The sequence below is a fragment of the Procambarus clarkii genome, chromosome 51 (genome assembly GCF_040958095.1).
Source record: "Procambarus clarkii isolate CNS0578487 chromosome 51, FALCON_Pclarkii_2.0, whole genome shotgun sequence".
Taxonomy (NCBI): Eukaryota; Metazoa; Arthropoda; class Malacostraca; order Decapoda; family Cambaridae; genus Procambarus; species Procambarus clarkii.
The window spans coordinates 4,015,135-4,035,134 of NC_091200.1; the positions used below are offsets into that span (position 1 = coordinate 4,015,135).

Below are 20,000 nucleotides of genomic sequence, written 5' to 3' on the forward strand. Positions count from 1 at the left end.
ATGCCTATTTTGTTTCCGCCTCCACCGGGGATCGAACCCGGAACCTCAGGACTACGAATCCCAAGCGCTGTCCACTCAGCTGTCAAACCCCACACGGTACAACACAAAATTACAAGAATCACAAACTGTTGAATTCTCGCCCGCCGGGAGCGAGCGAGGAAGCTCGCCTTCCACAGTGAGAAAGAAACCTCTTCTGCCGGAGTGAGAAAGAAACCTCTTCTGCCGGAGTGAGAAAGAAACCTCTTCTGCCGGAGTGAGAAAGAAACCTCTTCTGCCGGAGTGAGAAAGAAACCTCTTCTGCCGGAGTGAGAAAGAAACCTCTTCTGCCGGAGTGAGAAAGAAACCTCTTCTGCCGGAGTGAGAAAGAAACCTCTTCTGCCGGAGTGAGAAAGGAGCTTCAAGTGCCGGAGTGAGAGACGAGCCTCACCCGCCGTAAAGAGAAGCCCCGCTTGCCGGAGCGGGAATTATCTGGGAAAAGGGCCAAACCATTACGACTACATAGCACCAGGAAGGGATCAGGATAAGAATTTGGGATGAGACGAGGGGAAGGAATGATGCCCAACCACTTGGACAGTTCTGGGATTGAACGCCGACCTGCAATGAAGCGAGACCGTCGCTCTACCGTCCAGCCCAAGTGGTTGCTCACTTGCCGGAGAATGAGGAATCCCGCCCACCAAAGTGAGAAAGGAACCTCTCCGGCCGGAGTGAGAGAGAAGTCACGCAGGGGTCTGGACGCTTATCAAGGCTGAGGTTTGACGACACCTCGGTGAGTGCTCCCGCTGATTGCCTCGTCCCACCACTGTGTTTACACCACCACCACCACTTTAACAAGATTATGCAGATGACGAACTCTTACACAAAACTTCCAAGCCTCCATAAAAAGGGACAAATCCTCCGAAATCCACGAAAAGTAACCAGCATCATTCAGGGCGTTGCTTCAGCGGGACATCAACTGAATAAATGCCCATTAACGACCCAAGTGTGCACTCTACAACAGATCCGTCAGCAATTTAGGATCATAAAAGCATAGCTTTTCATTCAATGTCTCCCTACCTTGATATAACGACGGCCCTTCTACACCATCACTTCCCCAAATAATATGATAAAAAATCATGAAACCTATAGAAAACTCAGGAAACGAAAAAAAAAACTGGTTGAAACTGATTTTTCAAAACCAAGAAAAATTAACCTCAAACTGCAGGTGGACCGAATCGTAGTCATGTGAATCACGTGGGCTGGACCCTCCCTGGACCGTTCCTGGACCGTTCATGGACCCTTAATGGACCCTACCAGGACCGTCCCTTGCCGTGAGAACATTATTTAACAATATATTCGTGAATATATCTCGTCAAAATTGATAATTTGAGAAAGGCTGAGTTGCAGCTTCGGGAGAAAATGCAAGCTTAGTAAGGCGGAAAGAGAGAGAGAGAGAAGGGGGGGGGGAGAGAGAGGGGGAGGGGAGAGAAAGAGAGAGAGAGAGAGGGGGGGGAAGAGAGAGAGAGAGGGGGGGGGAAGAAAGAAAGAAAGAAAGAAAGAGAGAGAGAGAGAGAGAGAGAGAGAGAGAGAGAGAGAGAGAGAGAGAGAGAGAGAGAGAGAGAGAGAGAGAGAGAGAGAGAGAGAGAGAGAGAGAGTGAGTGAGTCTGGCAGACGACACATCCTTGGTGGAAGAGGAGAGGCAGTGTGGCAGACGACCCATCCCTGCTCCCTGCCCATAAGCCCGAGGGCTCCACTCTGTGATAAGCCTCGTTAGCCAGTAACGAGGCTCCGGCACCCCATAGTGCGTCGCCCATTCATAACTACTGTACTCCACCTGCCTCCTCCACACCCACACACCTGCCTCCTCCACACCCACACACCTGCCTCCTCCACACCCACACACCTGCCTCCTCCACACCCACACACCTGCCTCCTCCACACCCACACACCTGCCTCCTCCACACCCACACACCTGCCTCCTCCACACCCACACACCTGCCTCCTCCACACCCACACACCTGCCTCCTCCACACGCACGCGCGCACACACACACACACACACACACAACCTGCCTCATCCACACGCACGCGCACACACACACCTGCCTGCCTCGTCCACACGCACTTGCCGCCTCCTCCACACACACACACCTGCCTCCTCTCCACACACACACACAGCACCAGTGCCAGAGTGAAGCACACGCCTCCCAAGGGCCACAAACCTAAGTGACAGCAGCGCTCATGATGTGGATTTCATCCATTTATTTAATACTCTTTATCGCTGTCATATATCAGATTACATCAACTACCATCCAGGCAGTTGGTCCATGTGGTCCTGTGGTCCCTGTGGTCCCTGTGGTCCTCGTGGTCCTGGAGGTCCTTGTGGTACATCAACAACCTTCCAGGCTACATAACCGGTCACACACTTTCCCCTCTGACAAATAATAAATTAACACAAATGATAATTCCCGGCGGGCCTCACTTACCTGATTCTGAGGTAGAGGAAGAGGAGGAGGAAGATGCAGATGAGGAGGAGGAGAAGGAGGAACTCTCCGAGACGGACCGACGCTTGCCCATGATCTCCACGTCGAAGGGAGGCAGGAGGCCGGGGCCCAAGGACTCGAGTCGCCTCCTGAGGAACCGCTGTTCCCGGGCCAAGTGGTCCTTGTGAGCCGTCTGCTTCCTCTCTTTATCCTCCAAGTTCTGAAAATTCAAAGTCTGTAATGAATAATAACATTAAACTTGCATAACGAGGATAATTCACATAAAAGAAGACTACATATACGAAAGTCTCCCGGCCAGGTCTCGCCCCACGGCAAAGGTACACAGGATATCATTGATGATGTCAATCTCATCTTTTCTCAAACTCGAGGCCGTCTCGAGTCATAGCAGTAAACTCGAGGCCGTCTCGAGTCATAGCAGTAAACTCGAGGCCGTCTCGAGTCATAGCAGTAAACTCGAGGCAGTCTCGAGTCATAGCAGTAAACTCGAGGCAGTCTCGAGTCATAGCAGTAAACTCGAGGCCGTCTCGAGTCATAGCAGTAAACTCGAGGCCGTCTCGAGTCATAGCAGTAAACTCGAGGCCGTCTCGAGTCATAGCAGTAAACTCGAGGCCGTCTCGAGTCATAGCAGTAAACTCGAGGCCGTCTCGAGTCATAGCAGTAAAGTCGAGGCCGTCTCGAGTCATAGCAGTAAACTCGAGGCCGTATCGAGTCATAGCAGTAAACTCGAGGCCGTCTCGAGTCATAGCAGTAAACTCGAGGCCGTCTCGAGTCATAGCAGTAAACTCGAGGCCGTCTCGAGTCATAGCAGTAAACTCGAGGCCGTCTCGAGTCATAGCAGTAAACTCGAGGCCGTCTCGAGTCATAGCAGTAAACTCGAGGCCGTCTCGAGTCATAGCAGTAAACTCGAGGCCGTCTCGAGTCATAGCAGTAAACTCGAGGCAGTCTCGAGTCATAGCAGTAAACTCGAGGCAGTCTCGAGTCATAGCAGTAAACTCGAGGCAGTCTCGAGTCATAGCAGTAAACTCGAGGCAGTCTCGAGTCATAGCAGTAAACTCGAGGCCGTCTCGAGTCATAGCAGTAAACTCGAGGCCGTATCGAGTCATAGCAATAAACTCGAGGCCGTCTCGAGTCATAGCAGTAAACTCGAGGCAGTCTCGAGTCATAGCAGTAAACTCGAGGCCGTCTCGAGTCATAGCAGTAAACTCGAGGCCGTCTCGAGTCATACCTTCGAGCATAGATTAACTATTATCAACAGAGTGTAGTAGATTTTAATGTCAGTATTTAAGTAATATGTTATGAGTCCGACAATCTTTTGTTTTGACGATTGGGCTGTCAGGAGGAAAAACTCTCCAATCACCCTCTACACACAAGCTGAACGTGGGAAGTCTCCAGGAACACGAGACACACGCCTGACTTCAAGTACTGTAAATATATATAGATGGAATGGCAGGTACTGGATAATATATGAACATTAACGAGCCTGTTCTGTGGATTCTGCGTTGGTCCCCCTCTGGGATACGGGGTCACTATACTGATACACACGGTGTACAGGTAACGAGGTCATGTACTCTCAAAATTCAGCAGTCTGATATCTTCATAGAAAGAGTTAGTAAAGATTATGGGTTGGCACAGCTGCTGTCTAGCTCATTGCAAGGTTCAGTATCAATTATCAGGATAACATGCCAAGCCAGTCATATGGTATGCGGATATACAATGACACATCAGGAACTGGTATACGAGGAGAGAGGGAATTATCAGGGGAAAAGCGCCAAGCCAATACAAGTATATAGCACTTGGAAGGTAGTTAGGATAAGAATTTTCGATGGGACGGGGGGGGAAGGAATGGTGACCCAACCACTTGGACGGTCGGGGAATGAACGCCGACCTGCATGAAGCGAGACTGTCGCTCTACCGTCCAGACCAAGTGCTTACGAAGCCCAACCACTTGAACCATGGGGTATGGAGCGCCGACCAGCAAGCAGCAAGACCATCGCTGTATTGGAGGTATAGGCATGAGCCTCAGAGGCGGACTGAGCTGATGAAGACCTTCAACAAAGCCGACTCCCAGCACCACGTACCTCTACACCCTGGTCAGAATTCCCTTCCCTTCAAATAAGTTTAGCCCAAAACTGCGTTCGAATCCCAGCTATATCTACTTTTTTTTTTTATAAATAAAGGTGCCCAAAGGATTTACAAAAACCCGAATCACAGAATTCATTACTGACAACCACGGTCGCAAGATGTGTCCCTAAGACACACCCACAAAGGAGCCACACACCCCAAAGTTGTATAACTTGAATCATATCCTTTATGATGTATCATGTTGGGTGGGGGGGGGGGGGATGTTCTAAGCCCAAGGTAGTGTAAATTGATTCTCCAAGAATGGTCAGAGGCACTCAATGGTGCGGTCTCAGGACCGACATCTACGCTGCGGTCTCAGGACCGACACCCACGCAGCGGTCAGGACCGACACCCACACTATTATGACAAAGTAAATCCGGCCAGTCTTCGCGAAGGTTGGGGTGTGTGTGGGGGGGGGGGGAATCTCGGGAGAGACGAATCTTAAAATCAACAAAGAAATTACTAAATGGAATCTCAAATGAGATCTTAGTTGCCAGTATGAGATAGGTTTTTAAGGGGGTTCCCGCCGGCACGCCTCCGCCCCAGACATCTTTGTGGACTCCAGCTTTATGTTTTGTGTACCCTAGCTCATATATATGTATATATATAATATATAATTTGAATAGTTTGATTAGATTACTTCTCACCGTCTCGCCGGTGATGTGGATGACGTCCATGTGGCCTCACGTCGTCCTGAAGACGTCCTCACCACCACCTACGGAAGGGAAGGTTCACCAGCCGTCCTGAAGAACCCCTCCTCGTCCGCCCCGGATTAGTATGCAGCAACAATGAGAATTACGTCTCATAACAAGGAGGAAAGCATTTTCTTGCCTGACTTTTCTTGCCGAATAATTATCGTCGTCGTATTACAGGGAGTTGGAGGCGTCTTGTCCGTGTGCTTAAAGAAGCACGCTCCATACACCAGCACAAGACCCCGGTATCATAAGGTCTACAAACCTGACCATCCTACACCAATCCACTTTGCATACCAGCGCTGAATTCTCATTAGTCGAAAGGAATCGTATATTTATGTTGACATATTTTCATAATGCAATTCGATTTGTACGCCTGTATCTCCATCTGGTTCAAATATGATGGATTTAGCGTGGGAAGGTGAGAATTACAGCACAGCATACGAGGATAGAGGTCCCAGCGAGGAAAGTGTCCACTACACGCCAACCTGTCTAGCCCCTGTCTAGCCCCTGTCTAGCCCTCGTTATGTAGGTTTTTGTTGATTATGGCTGTGCATAAACCTAGCGAGCACACACACACACACACACACACACACACACACACACACACACACACACACACACACACTTTATGATGTGACCTCTCTTAAGCCCTCGAGTCTGCCTCCCTCTCTGTTTTCATACATACATAATTTGTCTCTTTATAAGACAAAGAGCAACACATATACGGAGGGAAGGGAATTATCAGGGGAAAAACGTCAAGGCATTTCGACTATATAGCACAGGAAAGGGGGTCATAAGGATTTGCTATGGGACCCGGGGGGGGGGGAGGAGGAAGGAATGGTGCCCAATAACTTGGACGGTCGGGGATTGAACGCCGACCTGCATGAAATGAGACCGTCGCTCTATCGTCCAATCCAAGTGGTTGGGGAATATTTGTACGAGATAAATTAATTAGATAATGAAATAAAGCAGAGAGCATAATTTTAAATCACATGTGTGAGAGTTTAGTTAAAAAAAACACGTTAAATAACTGAAAATATCCTAATACAATAATCTCCTTTCACAATAAGGCAATTAATGAAGATGTATTGAATGATGGAGTGAGAGGTTCATACTGAATATCAACAGGGATCCACACACTATAGTCCACAAGTGTGAGCCACATTTTCAATTTAATAAAATATAAGCTCCCTCTCCCGTGAACAAGATAACTAATATGACAGCTCCGCAATAAGCGACCACTGCCCATGTCGCTCCTGTCCGTCTTCCGGTTAACCGGCCCTCTAAGTGTCCGCTAGAGCTGACTAAACCGGCCAAGACGGTCTCGCGACCCGCGACGCCTTGGAATTTCCCCGCCAAATGGCTGTTGTTAAGTCTTCCCCCTCGGGAGGTCAGACAAACTATACTGTTTGAAGAGTATAGTCCACCCAAGTATTGTTGTGGTCCTGAGCCCACACCGAGCGGGTATCTCCATTCCGACAATCGACTTGAGAACGGTCCAGGAAGGTCCGAAACGTCGTCGTCCCTTCATTTTCTAGTGTATGGATTGGTCAACGTATCTTCATTAAATCTATAAGCGTGCCTCTTCTTGACTGGCCTTCCGCGCCTTCACAAATGTGTTTATATATATATATATATATATATATATATATATATATATATATATATATATATATATATATATATATATATATATATATATATATATCTGCTCCACAAGTCGTAGTGTTTAAACATCCATTGTGCCTCGGTGTTCTATTTCTTTGCTTTTTCTAGAATTATTAATATAATTAATTTTACTATACAAAGCTGGGGATGTGCTACATCTCCCTTCCTCTCTCCCCCCACATCTTTCATGTCACTCGGGGTTACGGTCTTAACGTAAAACAAAGAAAGAGAAACACGGATGTTTTAAAAACTTCCTCTTCATGCAATGTTAATTTTCTCAATGGATATGATGTTTTTTTTATCACTCCTTCGTTAGCCTAGACCTAGACCTCCCCTCCTTGTGATCTAACTTAGCCTAACTTAGCTCTGTGATCTAATGTAGCCTAACGTAGCCCTGTGATCTAAACTTACCTAACTTAACCCTGCGATCTAACCTAACTTAACTCTGATGTAACAAGGCCAAACTTCCTCTGTATTATCACTAATTCTTCTCGCCAGTAACTGTAGGCGTGACAAACATACCTGCTGAGAACGATGGAGAGTTATGGTGTTATAACTCAATTGTAAATTGTATACTTTGAGTAAGAGAAGGGAACTATCAGGGGGAGAAGCACCAAGCCATTTCGACAATATAGTACTGGGAAGGGGGTCAGGATGAGGATTTAGGATGGGACGAGGGGAAGGGAATGGTAGTTTATATTAGTTTAAGTATATGATCATTTATGAATTAAGTTCAGGATATGCTTGTCGGCGATATAACATCTGCTTAATACATTGTCTTTCACTTTGCATACTAATGAGTATTGCCTCAAGGCCCAGAAGGCTGAAAGTACAGTGCCAGTGCCAATAAGGGACATTAATGCATTATACGAGATACTTGAAGAATGACTTCAAAGATATACTGACCAAGTAAGAATAAGTAAGAATAAGAAGAATAACATTTTTGTACTCTTATTTTTTTACTATTTTTGTTTTCTTACTTTTTTTGAGCAATAAGAGTAAAAGAGAAAATTTTTTTATGTTGATGGAGAAGAGTGAAAAAAAATAGTTCTCAGAAGTCATATGCACCTTAGAGACGAGAGGGTTGTATAGTATGCCTATATGGTGTGCCTATAGGGGCTATATAGTGTGCCTCCTGGCCCCGTGCCAACCAGGTCACTGCCAGCCAGCATATCACATACCACCACAGACCAATACTGTAGTTACTATACCTCAGATCAAGAGAGCTGTTGCTGCCCCGTAACGCAACACTTGAGAGGATGAAGGCTCGCCTGATGAGCCCAGAGCCTCCTCCCCCCACCCCCCACCCCAGGGCACTAGGGAATAGGAGCAACAGGTGTGAACTTAACACTTAAAAATAATCATAGAGAACACCCCGGACTTGGGGGAACCTTTGCTCTAAGACCACCTCCGTATAACGGGCTATAGTAATCGGTTTCATCAATAAGATTAAGTTTCACCCCCACACAAACAGATTATTGATCAGCACTGATGGGTCAGGATGAGCCATGATCAGCACTGATGCTGAAATGCTGATTTGCTGAAGTAGGAAGTAATGTGGTGGAGGCTGGTTCCATACACAGTTTCAAATGTAGATATGATAGAGCCCAGTAGGCTCAGGAACCTGTACACCAGTTGATTGACGGTTGAGAGGCAGGACCAAATAGCCAAAGCTCAACCCCAGCAAGCACAATTAGGCGAGTTCACACACACACACACACACACACACACACACACACACACACACACACACACACACACACACACACACACACACACACACACACGGGCATCACGGCTGAGAGGACAATGATCTGGGGGGTCGTAGTCCTAAGGGCCCTGGTTCGATTCCCGGCAGAGGCAGAAACAAATGGGCACAGTTTCCTTTACCCTGATGCCGCTTTTCACTTAGCGGTAACTAGGTACCTGGGAGTTGGACAGCTACTACGGGCTGCTTCCTGGGGATGAGTGGATGTGAGTGTTAGAAAACAATATATGTAGTAGACATAAGAGGAAAAATAAATTGGTTAGAAAGACGGGGTCCAAGAGCTAATAGCTCGATTATGCAGATACAAATAGTAAATCAAAATAGTAAACACACACCAAGAGGCGGACAAGTTAATATAGATCTGGCTGACATGTTTCCTCCACACCTGCATGCTTGGTAAGTGTGTAAGCGAGTCCTGGGCAATATTACCTCATCCCTCCTGTATAATCTCCCTATAACTCAAGCCCATCCTCCCCCACGAGACGCTCCCGTCATCCACACGGCTGTGCAATTATCGTATTCAAATAAATCTTGGGTCCTCTCCTCCCCCCCGCCCCCCACACACAAAAAAAATCCCCTTTATTGCAAGGGAAACACAGGAGCGCGACCCAATACCTTCCCCGGGGTATTTCCTTAGTCTCCTGATCCCCCTTCAAGAGCCTGGCTACAGATTCTGGCGTATTCTGGCGTCTATAGACCAGTGTATTCTGGCGTCTATAGACCAGTGTATTCTGGCGTCTATAGACCGGTGTATCCTGGCGTCTATAGACCGGTGTATCCTGGCGTCTATAGACCGGTGTATTCTGGCGTCTATAGACCGGTGTATTCTGGCGTCTATAGACCGGTGTATTCTGGCGTCTATAGACCGGTGTATTCTGGCGTCTATAGACCGGTGTATTCTGGCGTCTATACCAGTTCCCCAGACGCGGGTCTCCCATGGTGATCTCGCCTCCCATTCTTTATATAACCCAATTGTAATTTATCTAAAGCAATCAGATTCTCTGTTTGACTGGATATGATGGGGTTAAGTCGACGATGTGAAGGCGCTCTGCTCCCGGGTCCTACCCGTCTACCACTGGTCGCTGAAGCCTCTATTATAAAATATATTTATATTTGAGAATTTTTACCTCATTTAAATTTATATTATAATTTTAATAATTAAATAATTATTTAATACTAGCTGTACCCGGCCACGCGTTGCTGTGGCTCAACAACACACATGTGTTGGTGAACCACGGCAACCTTCTCCAGTCCTCCCCACAATTCCCGACTCCCTCGTTCGATACAATCCCAAATGATCTGATGTTCCCATCACTAAAATATAAGAAAAACAGTTAAAAAATGAAAAAAATAAAAAAAAATAAACTATACTCACAAAATGAACGGTATGGTAAACAGCACAGCTCAATTCCAATGCAATGTCACAATAACTAAATCAAAATGAAAATAAATCGAAACCTATGAAAATTCAATTTATCAATGCAATCCGAAACATTGAAATGGAATCATAACATATTTAGTATAGCGCGTGTTGCTATTACGTGCAACAGATGGCGCTGTTTAAAAAAAAAGCATGTTTTTACCTGTCCCAGGTGTTGCATCTATATAGTAGGTATATAAAAACACGCGCATATTCGAATGGAACGTTGTCAAAATTTCAAAGCAATCGGTGAACTTTCGGAGATTAGCGACTTTGAACAAATGAACATATCCATTTTTATTTATATAGATTAAATAATTCAACCAATGAAGTGGTTGTTGTATGTTTAACATCTCCGCGTCACCGGGCGTCACCGGCCGCTCATCACCCCGTCACCGGCCGCCCATCACCCCGTCACCGGCCGCCCATCTCTCCGTCACCGGCCGCTCATCACCCCGTCACCGGCCGCCCATCACCCCGTCACCGGCCGCCCATCACCCCGTCACCGGCCGCTCATCACCCCGTCACCGGCCGCCCATCACCCCGTCACCGGCCGCTCATCACCCCGTCACCGGCCGCTCATCACCCCGTCACCGGCCGCCCATCTCTCCGTCACCGGCCACCCGTCACCCCGTCACCGGCCGCCCATCTCTCCGTCACCGGCCGCCCATCACCCCGTCACCGGCCGCCCATCACCCCGTCACCGGCCGCCCGTCTCCCCGTCACCGGGCCGCCCATCAGAGCAGCGGTCAGGCAGTAGGTGGGCGTTACGGACAAAATTAGACCTGACGACTTTTAAAGGTAATGTGTCGCCTGGCTTGTCACCTCCACCCTGCCGCCCCCCACACCCTGTCCACCCACCCTGCCGCCCCCACACCCTGTACACCCACCCTGCCGCCCCCACACCCTGTCCACCCACCCTGCCGCCCCCACACCCTGTACACCCACCCTGCCAGCCCCCAAACCCTGTACACCCACCCTGTCCGCCCCCACACCCTGTACAGCCATCCTGCCACCCCCACACCCTGTACACCCACCCTGCCGCCCCCACACCCTGTACACCCACCCTGCCGCCCCCACTCCCTGTCCACCCCACCCTGCCGCCCCCCACACACCCGGTCCGCCCACCCACTCAACCATAACTGGGGGTTATGAAGACCATAGTGAAGGGGGGGGGGGATATCAGGCCTCACATCCATGGCACAAATTTCTCTCATCATAACAAATCTCCTTTACGGTAACGTGACCCAGACATGCAAGTGCTTATGGACCGGGCGGGGCGGGGCCGGGTGGAGCCGGGCGGAGCCGGGTGGGGCGGGGCGGGTCAGAGTGGGGCCGGGTAGGGCCGGGTGGAGCCGGGTGGAGCCGGGTAGGGCCGGGTGGGGCCGGGAGATAGCCACAATACACCACCATTATCAACCTCTGGCCAGGTTGTATGCCATGTATTAAGTCACATATTTCCCTACATGATGCCAGCGGCATCTAGAAACACGGTTTTAAGCGCATGTACTCCAGTCATTATCTAATGGTGGTGATCAGGGCACTTGAGCATGACAACAGTCACCTGTTCAATCTTAAACAACCACCAACGACCCATCAATCTACTCTTTAATATTTCATATCCACAGGTATGGTGAAGGCAGTTATATAATTCGAAAAAGTTCGAACGTCATGGAATCGAGTGTGAAGTGATTTTCACTTATCAACAGGGAGGTTTGGGGATAGCATTAACGAGCATTAGGTCATTGTTTACGAGTGTGGCCTGCGGGAGGTTTTCATCTTATACACGCAACGTTAAAATATTCACTCTGGAAACAAGACAACTGTGGCCAAGGCTGCCCGTACTCAACGATAAAAGCCAAGTGTTATTCCATCCACCCGCCAAACCCCCCTATTGGTGAATGGAAAAACTGTTTTCACACGACTCACAACTGATGACGTTCGAACATATCCGGAACACGTGTTTCATTGACGAATTTTGTTCGAACCAGAACGCTGTAAGCAGCCCGTCCTCCAAACAAAGATCCAAAAGTGATTCCATCCACCCACCAAACCCCCTGTTTATGAATGAAAAGCGGTTTACACACGACTCAACTGCTGACGTTCGAACATATCCGGAACAAGTGTTTCACTGACGAATTTTGTTCGAATCACAACGCTATAAATGCTTCACCCACGTACTACAAATACAAATAATCGCCAACAGAACCTAAACACCTAACCTAACCTATGCCTATATATGCACAATATGCTAATATATTATAATATTAATTTATACTTGAGAAAATTCCGTTTTGAATGAACAGCATGTTAAAATTTATGAATGCGTCTGTGGGGTCGACCGCTGGATGTAATGGACTTGGTCTGAGGACGGGATGGTAAATGCTTCATACATGTACTTCAAATAATCGCAATTAGAACCTAAACACCTAACCTGCTTGATGTGGGTTCTGGGAGTTGTTCTACTCCCAAGCTTGGCCCGCGTCCAGGCTTGTGAGAGCTTGGTCCACCAGGCTGTTGCTTGGAGCGGCCCGCAGGCCCACATACCCACCACAGCCCGGCTGGTCTGGCACTAAGTTGGCACCAGGTGGGTCCGTCCGGACCAAAGCTACGTCGAACTACACATTGAACATTAATGTATAATATTAATTTATATACGAGATCAAACGTATTTGTAATACACAATTCGTTAAAACCAATGACTGCATCGTGGAAAGGGCCAAGGACCGGGGGACTAAGGACCGGGGGGGCCAAAGACCGGGGGACCAAAGACCGGGGGACCAAAGACCGGGGGGGCCAAAGACCGGGGGGGCCAAAGACCGGGGGGGCCAAAGACCGGGGGGGCCAAAGACCGGGGGGGGGCCAAAGACCGGCAAGCATTTACGCAATACTCAAATTTGTTCACATTTCTTAAACGTATTACGAGTTCCGAAGCACTACGAGGTTATTTACAACAATAACAACCTTGCAGTGTTAAGTTTGACACCTCTTATATCGTTTAATAATTGTAACCAAAGCCGCCACGCTTAAGGAAAAATACACAGGTTTCGTCAATAGTTGCGTAGGCCAAAAAAAAAAGTTGCATTTTACGTGATGGTAATTCCAAGAGAGATCGTGAAAAGCCACAGCTTTCTCCATCAATGGGATTCCAAGTTCAAGAACTTCTGTAGAACAATATAACACCCGTCACACTTGCACAAATACCACGACCCGAGAGGACAGACAGACAGAGACAGGCGGACAGGTCAACGTTTAGACAGTTGGTGGTCGCGTGTTTCTCCCGGGCGCCGACGGAGGCTGGAGGCAGCTCAGGTGAATGCCGTCTGATCGGCGCGACAATCAATAGTCTCCGAGAAAATCGTCAGCAATTGGGCCAAAGTTTCCCAGTTATGGTGTTGGGGAGCGTGATGGTCAGAGGCTCCAGGCGGGGTGACACACACACACACACACACACACACACACACACACACACACACACACACACACACACACACACACACACACACACACACACACACAAAGTTAGAAAAAAGTTAGAGAAGATTCAGCGGTATGCCACCAGGCTCGTCCCGGAACTGAGAGGATTGAGCTACGAGGAAAGGCTAAAGGAGCTGAACCTCACATCCCTGGAAAACAGAAGAGTAAGGGGAGACATGATAACCACCTACAAAATTCTCAGGGGAATTGACAGGGTGGACAAAGACAAACTCTTCAGCACGGGTGGGACACGAACAAGGGGACACAGGTGGAAACTTAGTACCCAGATGAGCCACAGAGACGTTAGAAAGAATTTTTTCAGTGTCAGAGTAGTTAATAAATGGAATGCACTAGGAAGTGATGTGGTGGAGGCTGACTCCATACACAGTTTCAAATGTAGATATGATAGAGCCCAGTAGGCTCAGGAATCTGTACACCAGTTGATTGACAGTTGAGAGGCGGGACCAAAGAGCCAAAGCTCAACCCCCGCAAGCACAATTAGGTGAGTACAATTAGGTGAGTACACACACACACACACACACGTACGTAAGGTGACTGAGCGGACAGCACGCTGAACGCGTGATCCTTTGGTCCCGGGGTCGATCCCGGGCGCCAGCGAGAAACAATGGACAGTTTCTTTCACCCTATGCCCCTGTTACCTAGCAGTAAATAGGTACCTGGGACTTAGTCAGCTGTCATGGGCTGCTTCCTGGGCGGAAGGACGGGGGGGGGGTGTGGAGGAAAAAAATATAGTAGTTAGTAACAGTTGATTGACAGTCGAGAGGCGGACCCCGAAAGAGCAGAGATCAACCCCTGCAAGCACAACTAGGTGATTACACACACGCGCGCGCGCGCACACACACACACACACACACCAATATCAAAGTCGCCGAAAATCAAATAGCGCAGAGAGCCTGCAGTTTGGTTATTATTGAATGAAGTTTATCGATAAAAACCGAGTTTTATGACACCAATGACTTCTAGAACTCTGATGTAAGTCCATTGTATCCGGCCCCAGGAAGTGAGGAGGGATTATTGACTAGCATCAGCTGGGCCATCACCACCGTACTTGTCGCATCCGGCCCCCGTGTCTGGCCCCGCTTTGCCCCACCTCACCCCCTACCCGTCAACGGTGGGTATACGTCCTTGCCCCACCTCCCTGCCCTGCACCACCTCCCTGTCCTGCCTCACCTCACTCTCCTGCCCGTCAACAGCGGGTATACGTCCATGCCCCACCTCCCTATCCTGCCCCACAGCTCCCGCCTCCTTGTAAACATGACTTCCTCTCCTATCTCGCCCCAACACGTCCCTTGAAGCCCTTCCTCGCCTCACGTCCCCTTCACAACTTCTTTCCCTCACCTAGCAACCCCCCTCCACCGCCTGAGTCCAATCACTGCTGCTAGTGGCATCTTCTGCAGCAGGCGGGGGGACCCCCCACCCCCTTCCCTCACTCCATTCCTCACCTTTCCTACCCTCATTCCTCACCCTTCCTTCCCCTCTCGCAGCAACCTCCGATAAAGCCACTCTGGGACATTTTACGCCGATTTGAACTTCATTCCCAAATATACCCGAGGTGCAATTACTGGAGGAGTGGGAAGCCACTCTCACCCTTGCGACTGGGGGCCAGGGAGGCGGGAAAGGCGTGACGAACTAATGATCCAACTACCATAACAAGCCAACGCGTCTCACGTTTGTTTGGCACTTGAGGGAGAGCCTGAGACAGACACGGGGTGCCACGGGGTGCCGCGGAGGGCCCCGTAAACGCCACCTTTCTTGTGATTTGTTTTGATACTGTGAAGCAACACAGGAGATGATAACTCAGGAAATTGGCTTTAGGCTTGAATGTTATCGGTGGGAGCCGTTATTATCAGCGCGCGCGCCCCCCCACCCCCTACACACACAGGGGCAGGGGGGGTGACCGAGTGGACAGCGCTCTAGACTCGTTGACCTAGGGACCGGGGTTCGATCCCCGCACCCGGTGGAGACAGATGGGCAGTGTTTGTTTAACCCTGATGTCCCTGTTACCTAGCAGTAAATAGGTACCTGGGAATTAGACAGCTGCTACGGGCCGCTTCTTCTTTGTGTGTGTGTGTGTGTGTGTGTGTGTGTGTGTGTGTGTGTGTGTGTGTGTGTGTGTGTGTGTGTGTGTGTATGTGCAACCCATCCTCCGAATTGACAGTACGATTTAATACTAAGTGTAATAAGTACACTTTCTAACTGTCATAACCAGTGCATAATTGCACTTATGGGGCTGTTACATTTACCCAACTCCCTCCCCCGATTTAATTCCCCTCGTTTTATGTTAAGACACAGAATTTTAGGATGAAATTTTCAATTTCATTTTGCAATACACAAGTTTTAAATATCAAGAATTTTTTTTCTGGTTTATTAAACAATATAGATTTTATACAAAATTTTAAAATATCCAGAGTTATTTTACAATTTATTGATATATTTTAGTTTTGTTTTATTAGTTTTATAAAACTGTAATATCAATATAGCTATAGGTTAAGTACTAATTGTAATTAAGAAGCAATAAAATTATTATCTTCAAAAACTATGACGGTTAGGTGAGGTTGTGGTTTTCTATTCAGTTTTTGGGGTAAACTCAAATATTCACAATATATTTGACAGTACGATTTAATACTAAGTGAAAATAAGTACAATTCCTAACTGCTATGAATAGTACATAATTGCACTTATTTGTCTCCTTACATTTACCACCCCATTTTTGGAGGACGGGCTGGTGTGTGTGTGTGTGTGTGTATGTGTGTGTATGTGTGTGTGTGTGTGTGTGTGTGTGTGTGTATGTGTGTGTGTGTGTGTGTGTGTTAAAAATAGTAGTTTGTAACAGTTGATTGACAGTTGAGAGGCGGGCTGAAAGAGCAGAGCTCAACCCCTCCCGCAAGCACAACTAGGTGAACACACACACACAGAGACCAAAGAGCCAGAGCTCAACCCCCTGCAAGCATAAATAGGCGAGCACACACACACACAACGTTGTGGGAAGAACAGGTTATGAAACAGAAAATTATGAACATTCAGCAACTAAGCAAAATATGATCACATCAAATTTTAGACAACAAATTGGTAGACAAGGCAATTTATTCGCACAACCAATAGTGAATTCAACAAACCGTCGAATTCACTATTCAAAATTTGTAAAGTTACAAATATGACTATAGCGCCATTATCATCATAATCCTTATTATTATTATTATTATTATTATTATTATTATTATTATTATTGCTGCTAATGTCCAGAGAGTATTGCTGCTGCAGACAGAACGCCTCTGGCAAAACCGTGAAAAACTCTGGCAAAACCGTGAAAAACTCTGGCAAAACCGTGAAAAACTCTGGCAAAACCGTGAAAAATATTAATTCAAAACTAGACAAATCTCCAGCCAAATTGAGAAACGGACATTGTTAAGTTCTTGGGTAATATATATGAGAGACAGAGACAGAGACAGACAGAGAGGGGGGGGGGGAGGAATCTTGACATATAAGACAAGATTGATGAAATATCGGGGGAGCGGAGGTGAACGAGTCTAGAATCCTCCTTCTTAAAGCCGTCGCCTTTCTTATGACCCTTTTACGGCCTGCCTTTTTTATCGAACGTCATAAAAAATACTATAAACTGACATGTAGACTTTACGGTCAATCCCGGACCTACGTCTCTTCTACGTCGTTCAGCCTTGGCAGGGCTTTCGTCATCTCTTCTCTTTCCTCTACTCTCTCTCTCTCTCTCTCTCTCTCTCTCTCTCTCTCTCTCTCTCTCTCTCTCTCTCTCTCTCTTGTGGGTGGTGTTGACCCACAACCGGCACATTCGCCCGCATTTTCCCCATCCCATTAGAGTCCTTTCTGCATCTTTCCTTTCCCCTTGCATTTCCCCCTTTCACTGCCCCTTCCCTTCCTCCTGCACCGACCCCCCTTTCCCTCATGCACCTCCCTCTCCATATGGTACTCATCCTCCTGTTCCTCCTCTTCTGTTGCCATCGCAGCAACATTTATCACTGCTTTACCCTTCCTATAAACACTGCCTCGCCTCACCCCACCCACCCACACTGCCTCGCCCCACCCACACTGCTTCACCCCACCCCGCCCACCCACACTGCCTCGCCCCACCCACACTGCCTCGCCTCACCCCGCCCACCCACAATAACTCACCCACCCACACTTCCTCCTCCCATCTCATCCATTAGAGTCCAGGTTCGTGTTTTTTTTTCAGACACTATTTATTTACATAAATTTATTGGAGTATTTTCGTTTCTCTGCTACTTGTTTCCGCTTTACTCTCCCTCCCTCCCTCCCTCCCTCCCTGCCTCCCTGCCTCTCCGTCTCCCTCTCTCCCGTCGTCTCTTCCCGTCTCTCCCTCACTCTTTATCTTCCTCTTCGTCTCCTAGTCGAGCTCCTTCACTCTCCTTGCTCCACTCCTCATCCGCACACTCCTCTCTCTCTCTCTCTCTCTCTCTCTCTCTCTCTCTCTCTCTCTCTCTCTCTCTCTCTCTCTCTCTCTCTCTCTCTCTCTCTCTCTCTCCCACACATTGGTCTCTCACCGTGTACCTCCATGTGAGGTACACCGTCTCTCTCTCTCACAAACATCGTTACAGATCTTCGCGTCTGTTAAATCGTTCAGTTCTATTTGTTATTAACTTTGAGTCCTGTGTCTTGACCACAGTTTATAATCATTGGCATCAGTCGTTTGTGTCGGGTCTCGCGGTACTGTAGTTCTGCCATTGATTGTCTGGCGTGACAATCCTTGAGCAATGTTGCCAGTAGCCAGCCCCCATCACCCAGACTGTGTGTGGCAGCCCCCATCACCCAGGCTGTGTGTGGCAGCCCCCATCACCCAGGCTGTGTGTGGCAGCCCCCATCACCCAGGCTGTGTGTGCCAGCCCCCATCACCCAGGCTGTGTGTGGCAGCCCCCATCACCCAGGCTGTGTGTGCCAGCCCCCATCACCCAGGTGTGTGCCAGCCCCCATCACCGAGGTGTGTGCCAGCCCCATCACCAGGCGCTGCCAGCCCCATCACCAGGTACTGCGGATGGTCACCAATGAGAGTGGAGACGACTCCTCGTGTTGACCTGTCGCAGTAGCCAATCGCCAGGCGGACGGCCGGTGTCCAAATGATCGCTAATTAGCTGCCAGATTGCCTCGCCTCGCGCGCCGAGCCGCTTATCGCGGGCGACTGACGCGTTATAATAAATAAATGACGACTGGATCCGTCTTCGCATGAGGTAGAGATGCTTGGAGAAGTGAGTGAGAAGGTCGAGGGAGGCTAGGGTACAGAAAGGAATGAAAGAGACAGAGAGAGAGAGAAGATGTTGACCTTGTCATCGTGTCTCATTCTATTTCCCGCTTGACAAAACCAAGTCGGAGCGAGATCCATCAGCGGGAACATACTTACCCTCTCGTCTGGACCCTGGCAGGGATCACTCGTGTAAAGTTTGAGGGGGACACACGCCAGGCTAGCCCCCAGGGGCAGGTCGGCACACGGCGCCCCACACAAGGACGTCAGCAAGCGATAAGAAAGACATCCACTACACAAATGCTCCCCAAACATATCCACAGAAAACATTCGTAGACACACGAGGGAAGAAGATGGGAGGGGCTAGACGACCGAGGGACAGAAGGAGAGACGGTATAGACGGGGCAAGAAGACAGTAGACAGTCACAATCCTTTATTCGGCTTAAATCATCAGATCTGGAGCATGCAGCTCAAGCATGGAACCCCACACTTAAATATACAGCAAAGACTGAGAAATTACAGAGGTAATACTAGGATGGACTAAACGAGCCGAGCCTAAACGCGTTATAAGATAATACAGAGAGGACATACTCCAGACATAAAAATACTCAGAGTATTAACACACACGCACACAAAAGAGGTGTGTGACCTGTGAACCTGACCAAAGAGCCAGAGCTCGACCCACGCAAGCACAAATAGGTGAGTACACACACAGATGGGGGCCTGATAGCTGAGTGGACAGCGCTCTGGACTCGTAATCCTAGGGTCCGGGTTCGATCCCGGTTGATGGCAGAAACAAAATGGACAAAGCTTTTTTTTTACCCTGATGCCCCTGTTACCTAGCAGCAAATAGCTGGAGTTAGACAGCTGTTGCGGGCTGCTTCCTCTGTGTGTGTGTGTGTGTACTCACCTATATGTACTCACCTATATGTGTTTGCAGGATCGAGCATTGACTCTTGGATCCCGCCTTTCTAGCTATCGGTTGTTTACAGCAATGACTCCTGTCCCATTTCCCTATCATACCTAGTTTTAAAAGTATGAATAGTATTTGCTTCCACAACCTGTTCCCCAAGTGCATTCCATTTTTCTACTACTCTCACGCTAAAAGAAAACTTCCTAACATC

At 48.4% G+C, this 20,000-nt stretch overlaps 1 protein-coding gene across 6 annotated transcripts in view; it reads right to left on the reverse strand.

Moving 5' to 3' along the window:
• LOC123774590 (max-interacting protein 1) overlaps nucleotides 1-20,000 on the reverse strand; it is a 739,857-nt gene that overhangs the window by 30,506 nt on the left and 689,351 nt on the right. For all 6 annotated transcript variants that reach the window (XM_045768985.2, XM_045768983.2, XM_069303894.1 and 3 more), the window contains one exon: nucleotides 2,462-2,678. In XM_045768985.2, coding sequence (XP_045624941.2) covers nucleotides 2,462-2,678 — 217 coding nt within the window. The remainder of the gene's footprint in view (nucleotides 1-2,461; nucleotides 2,679-20,000) is intronic.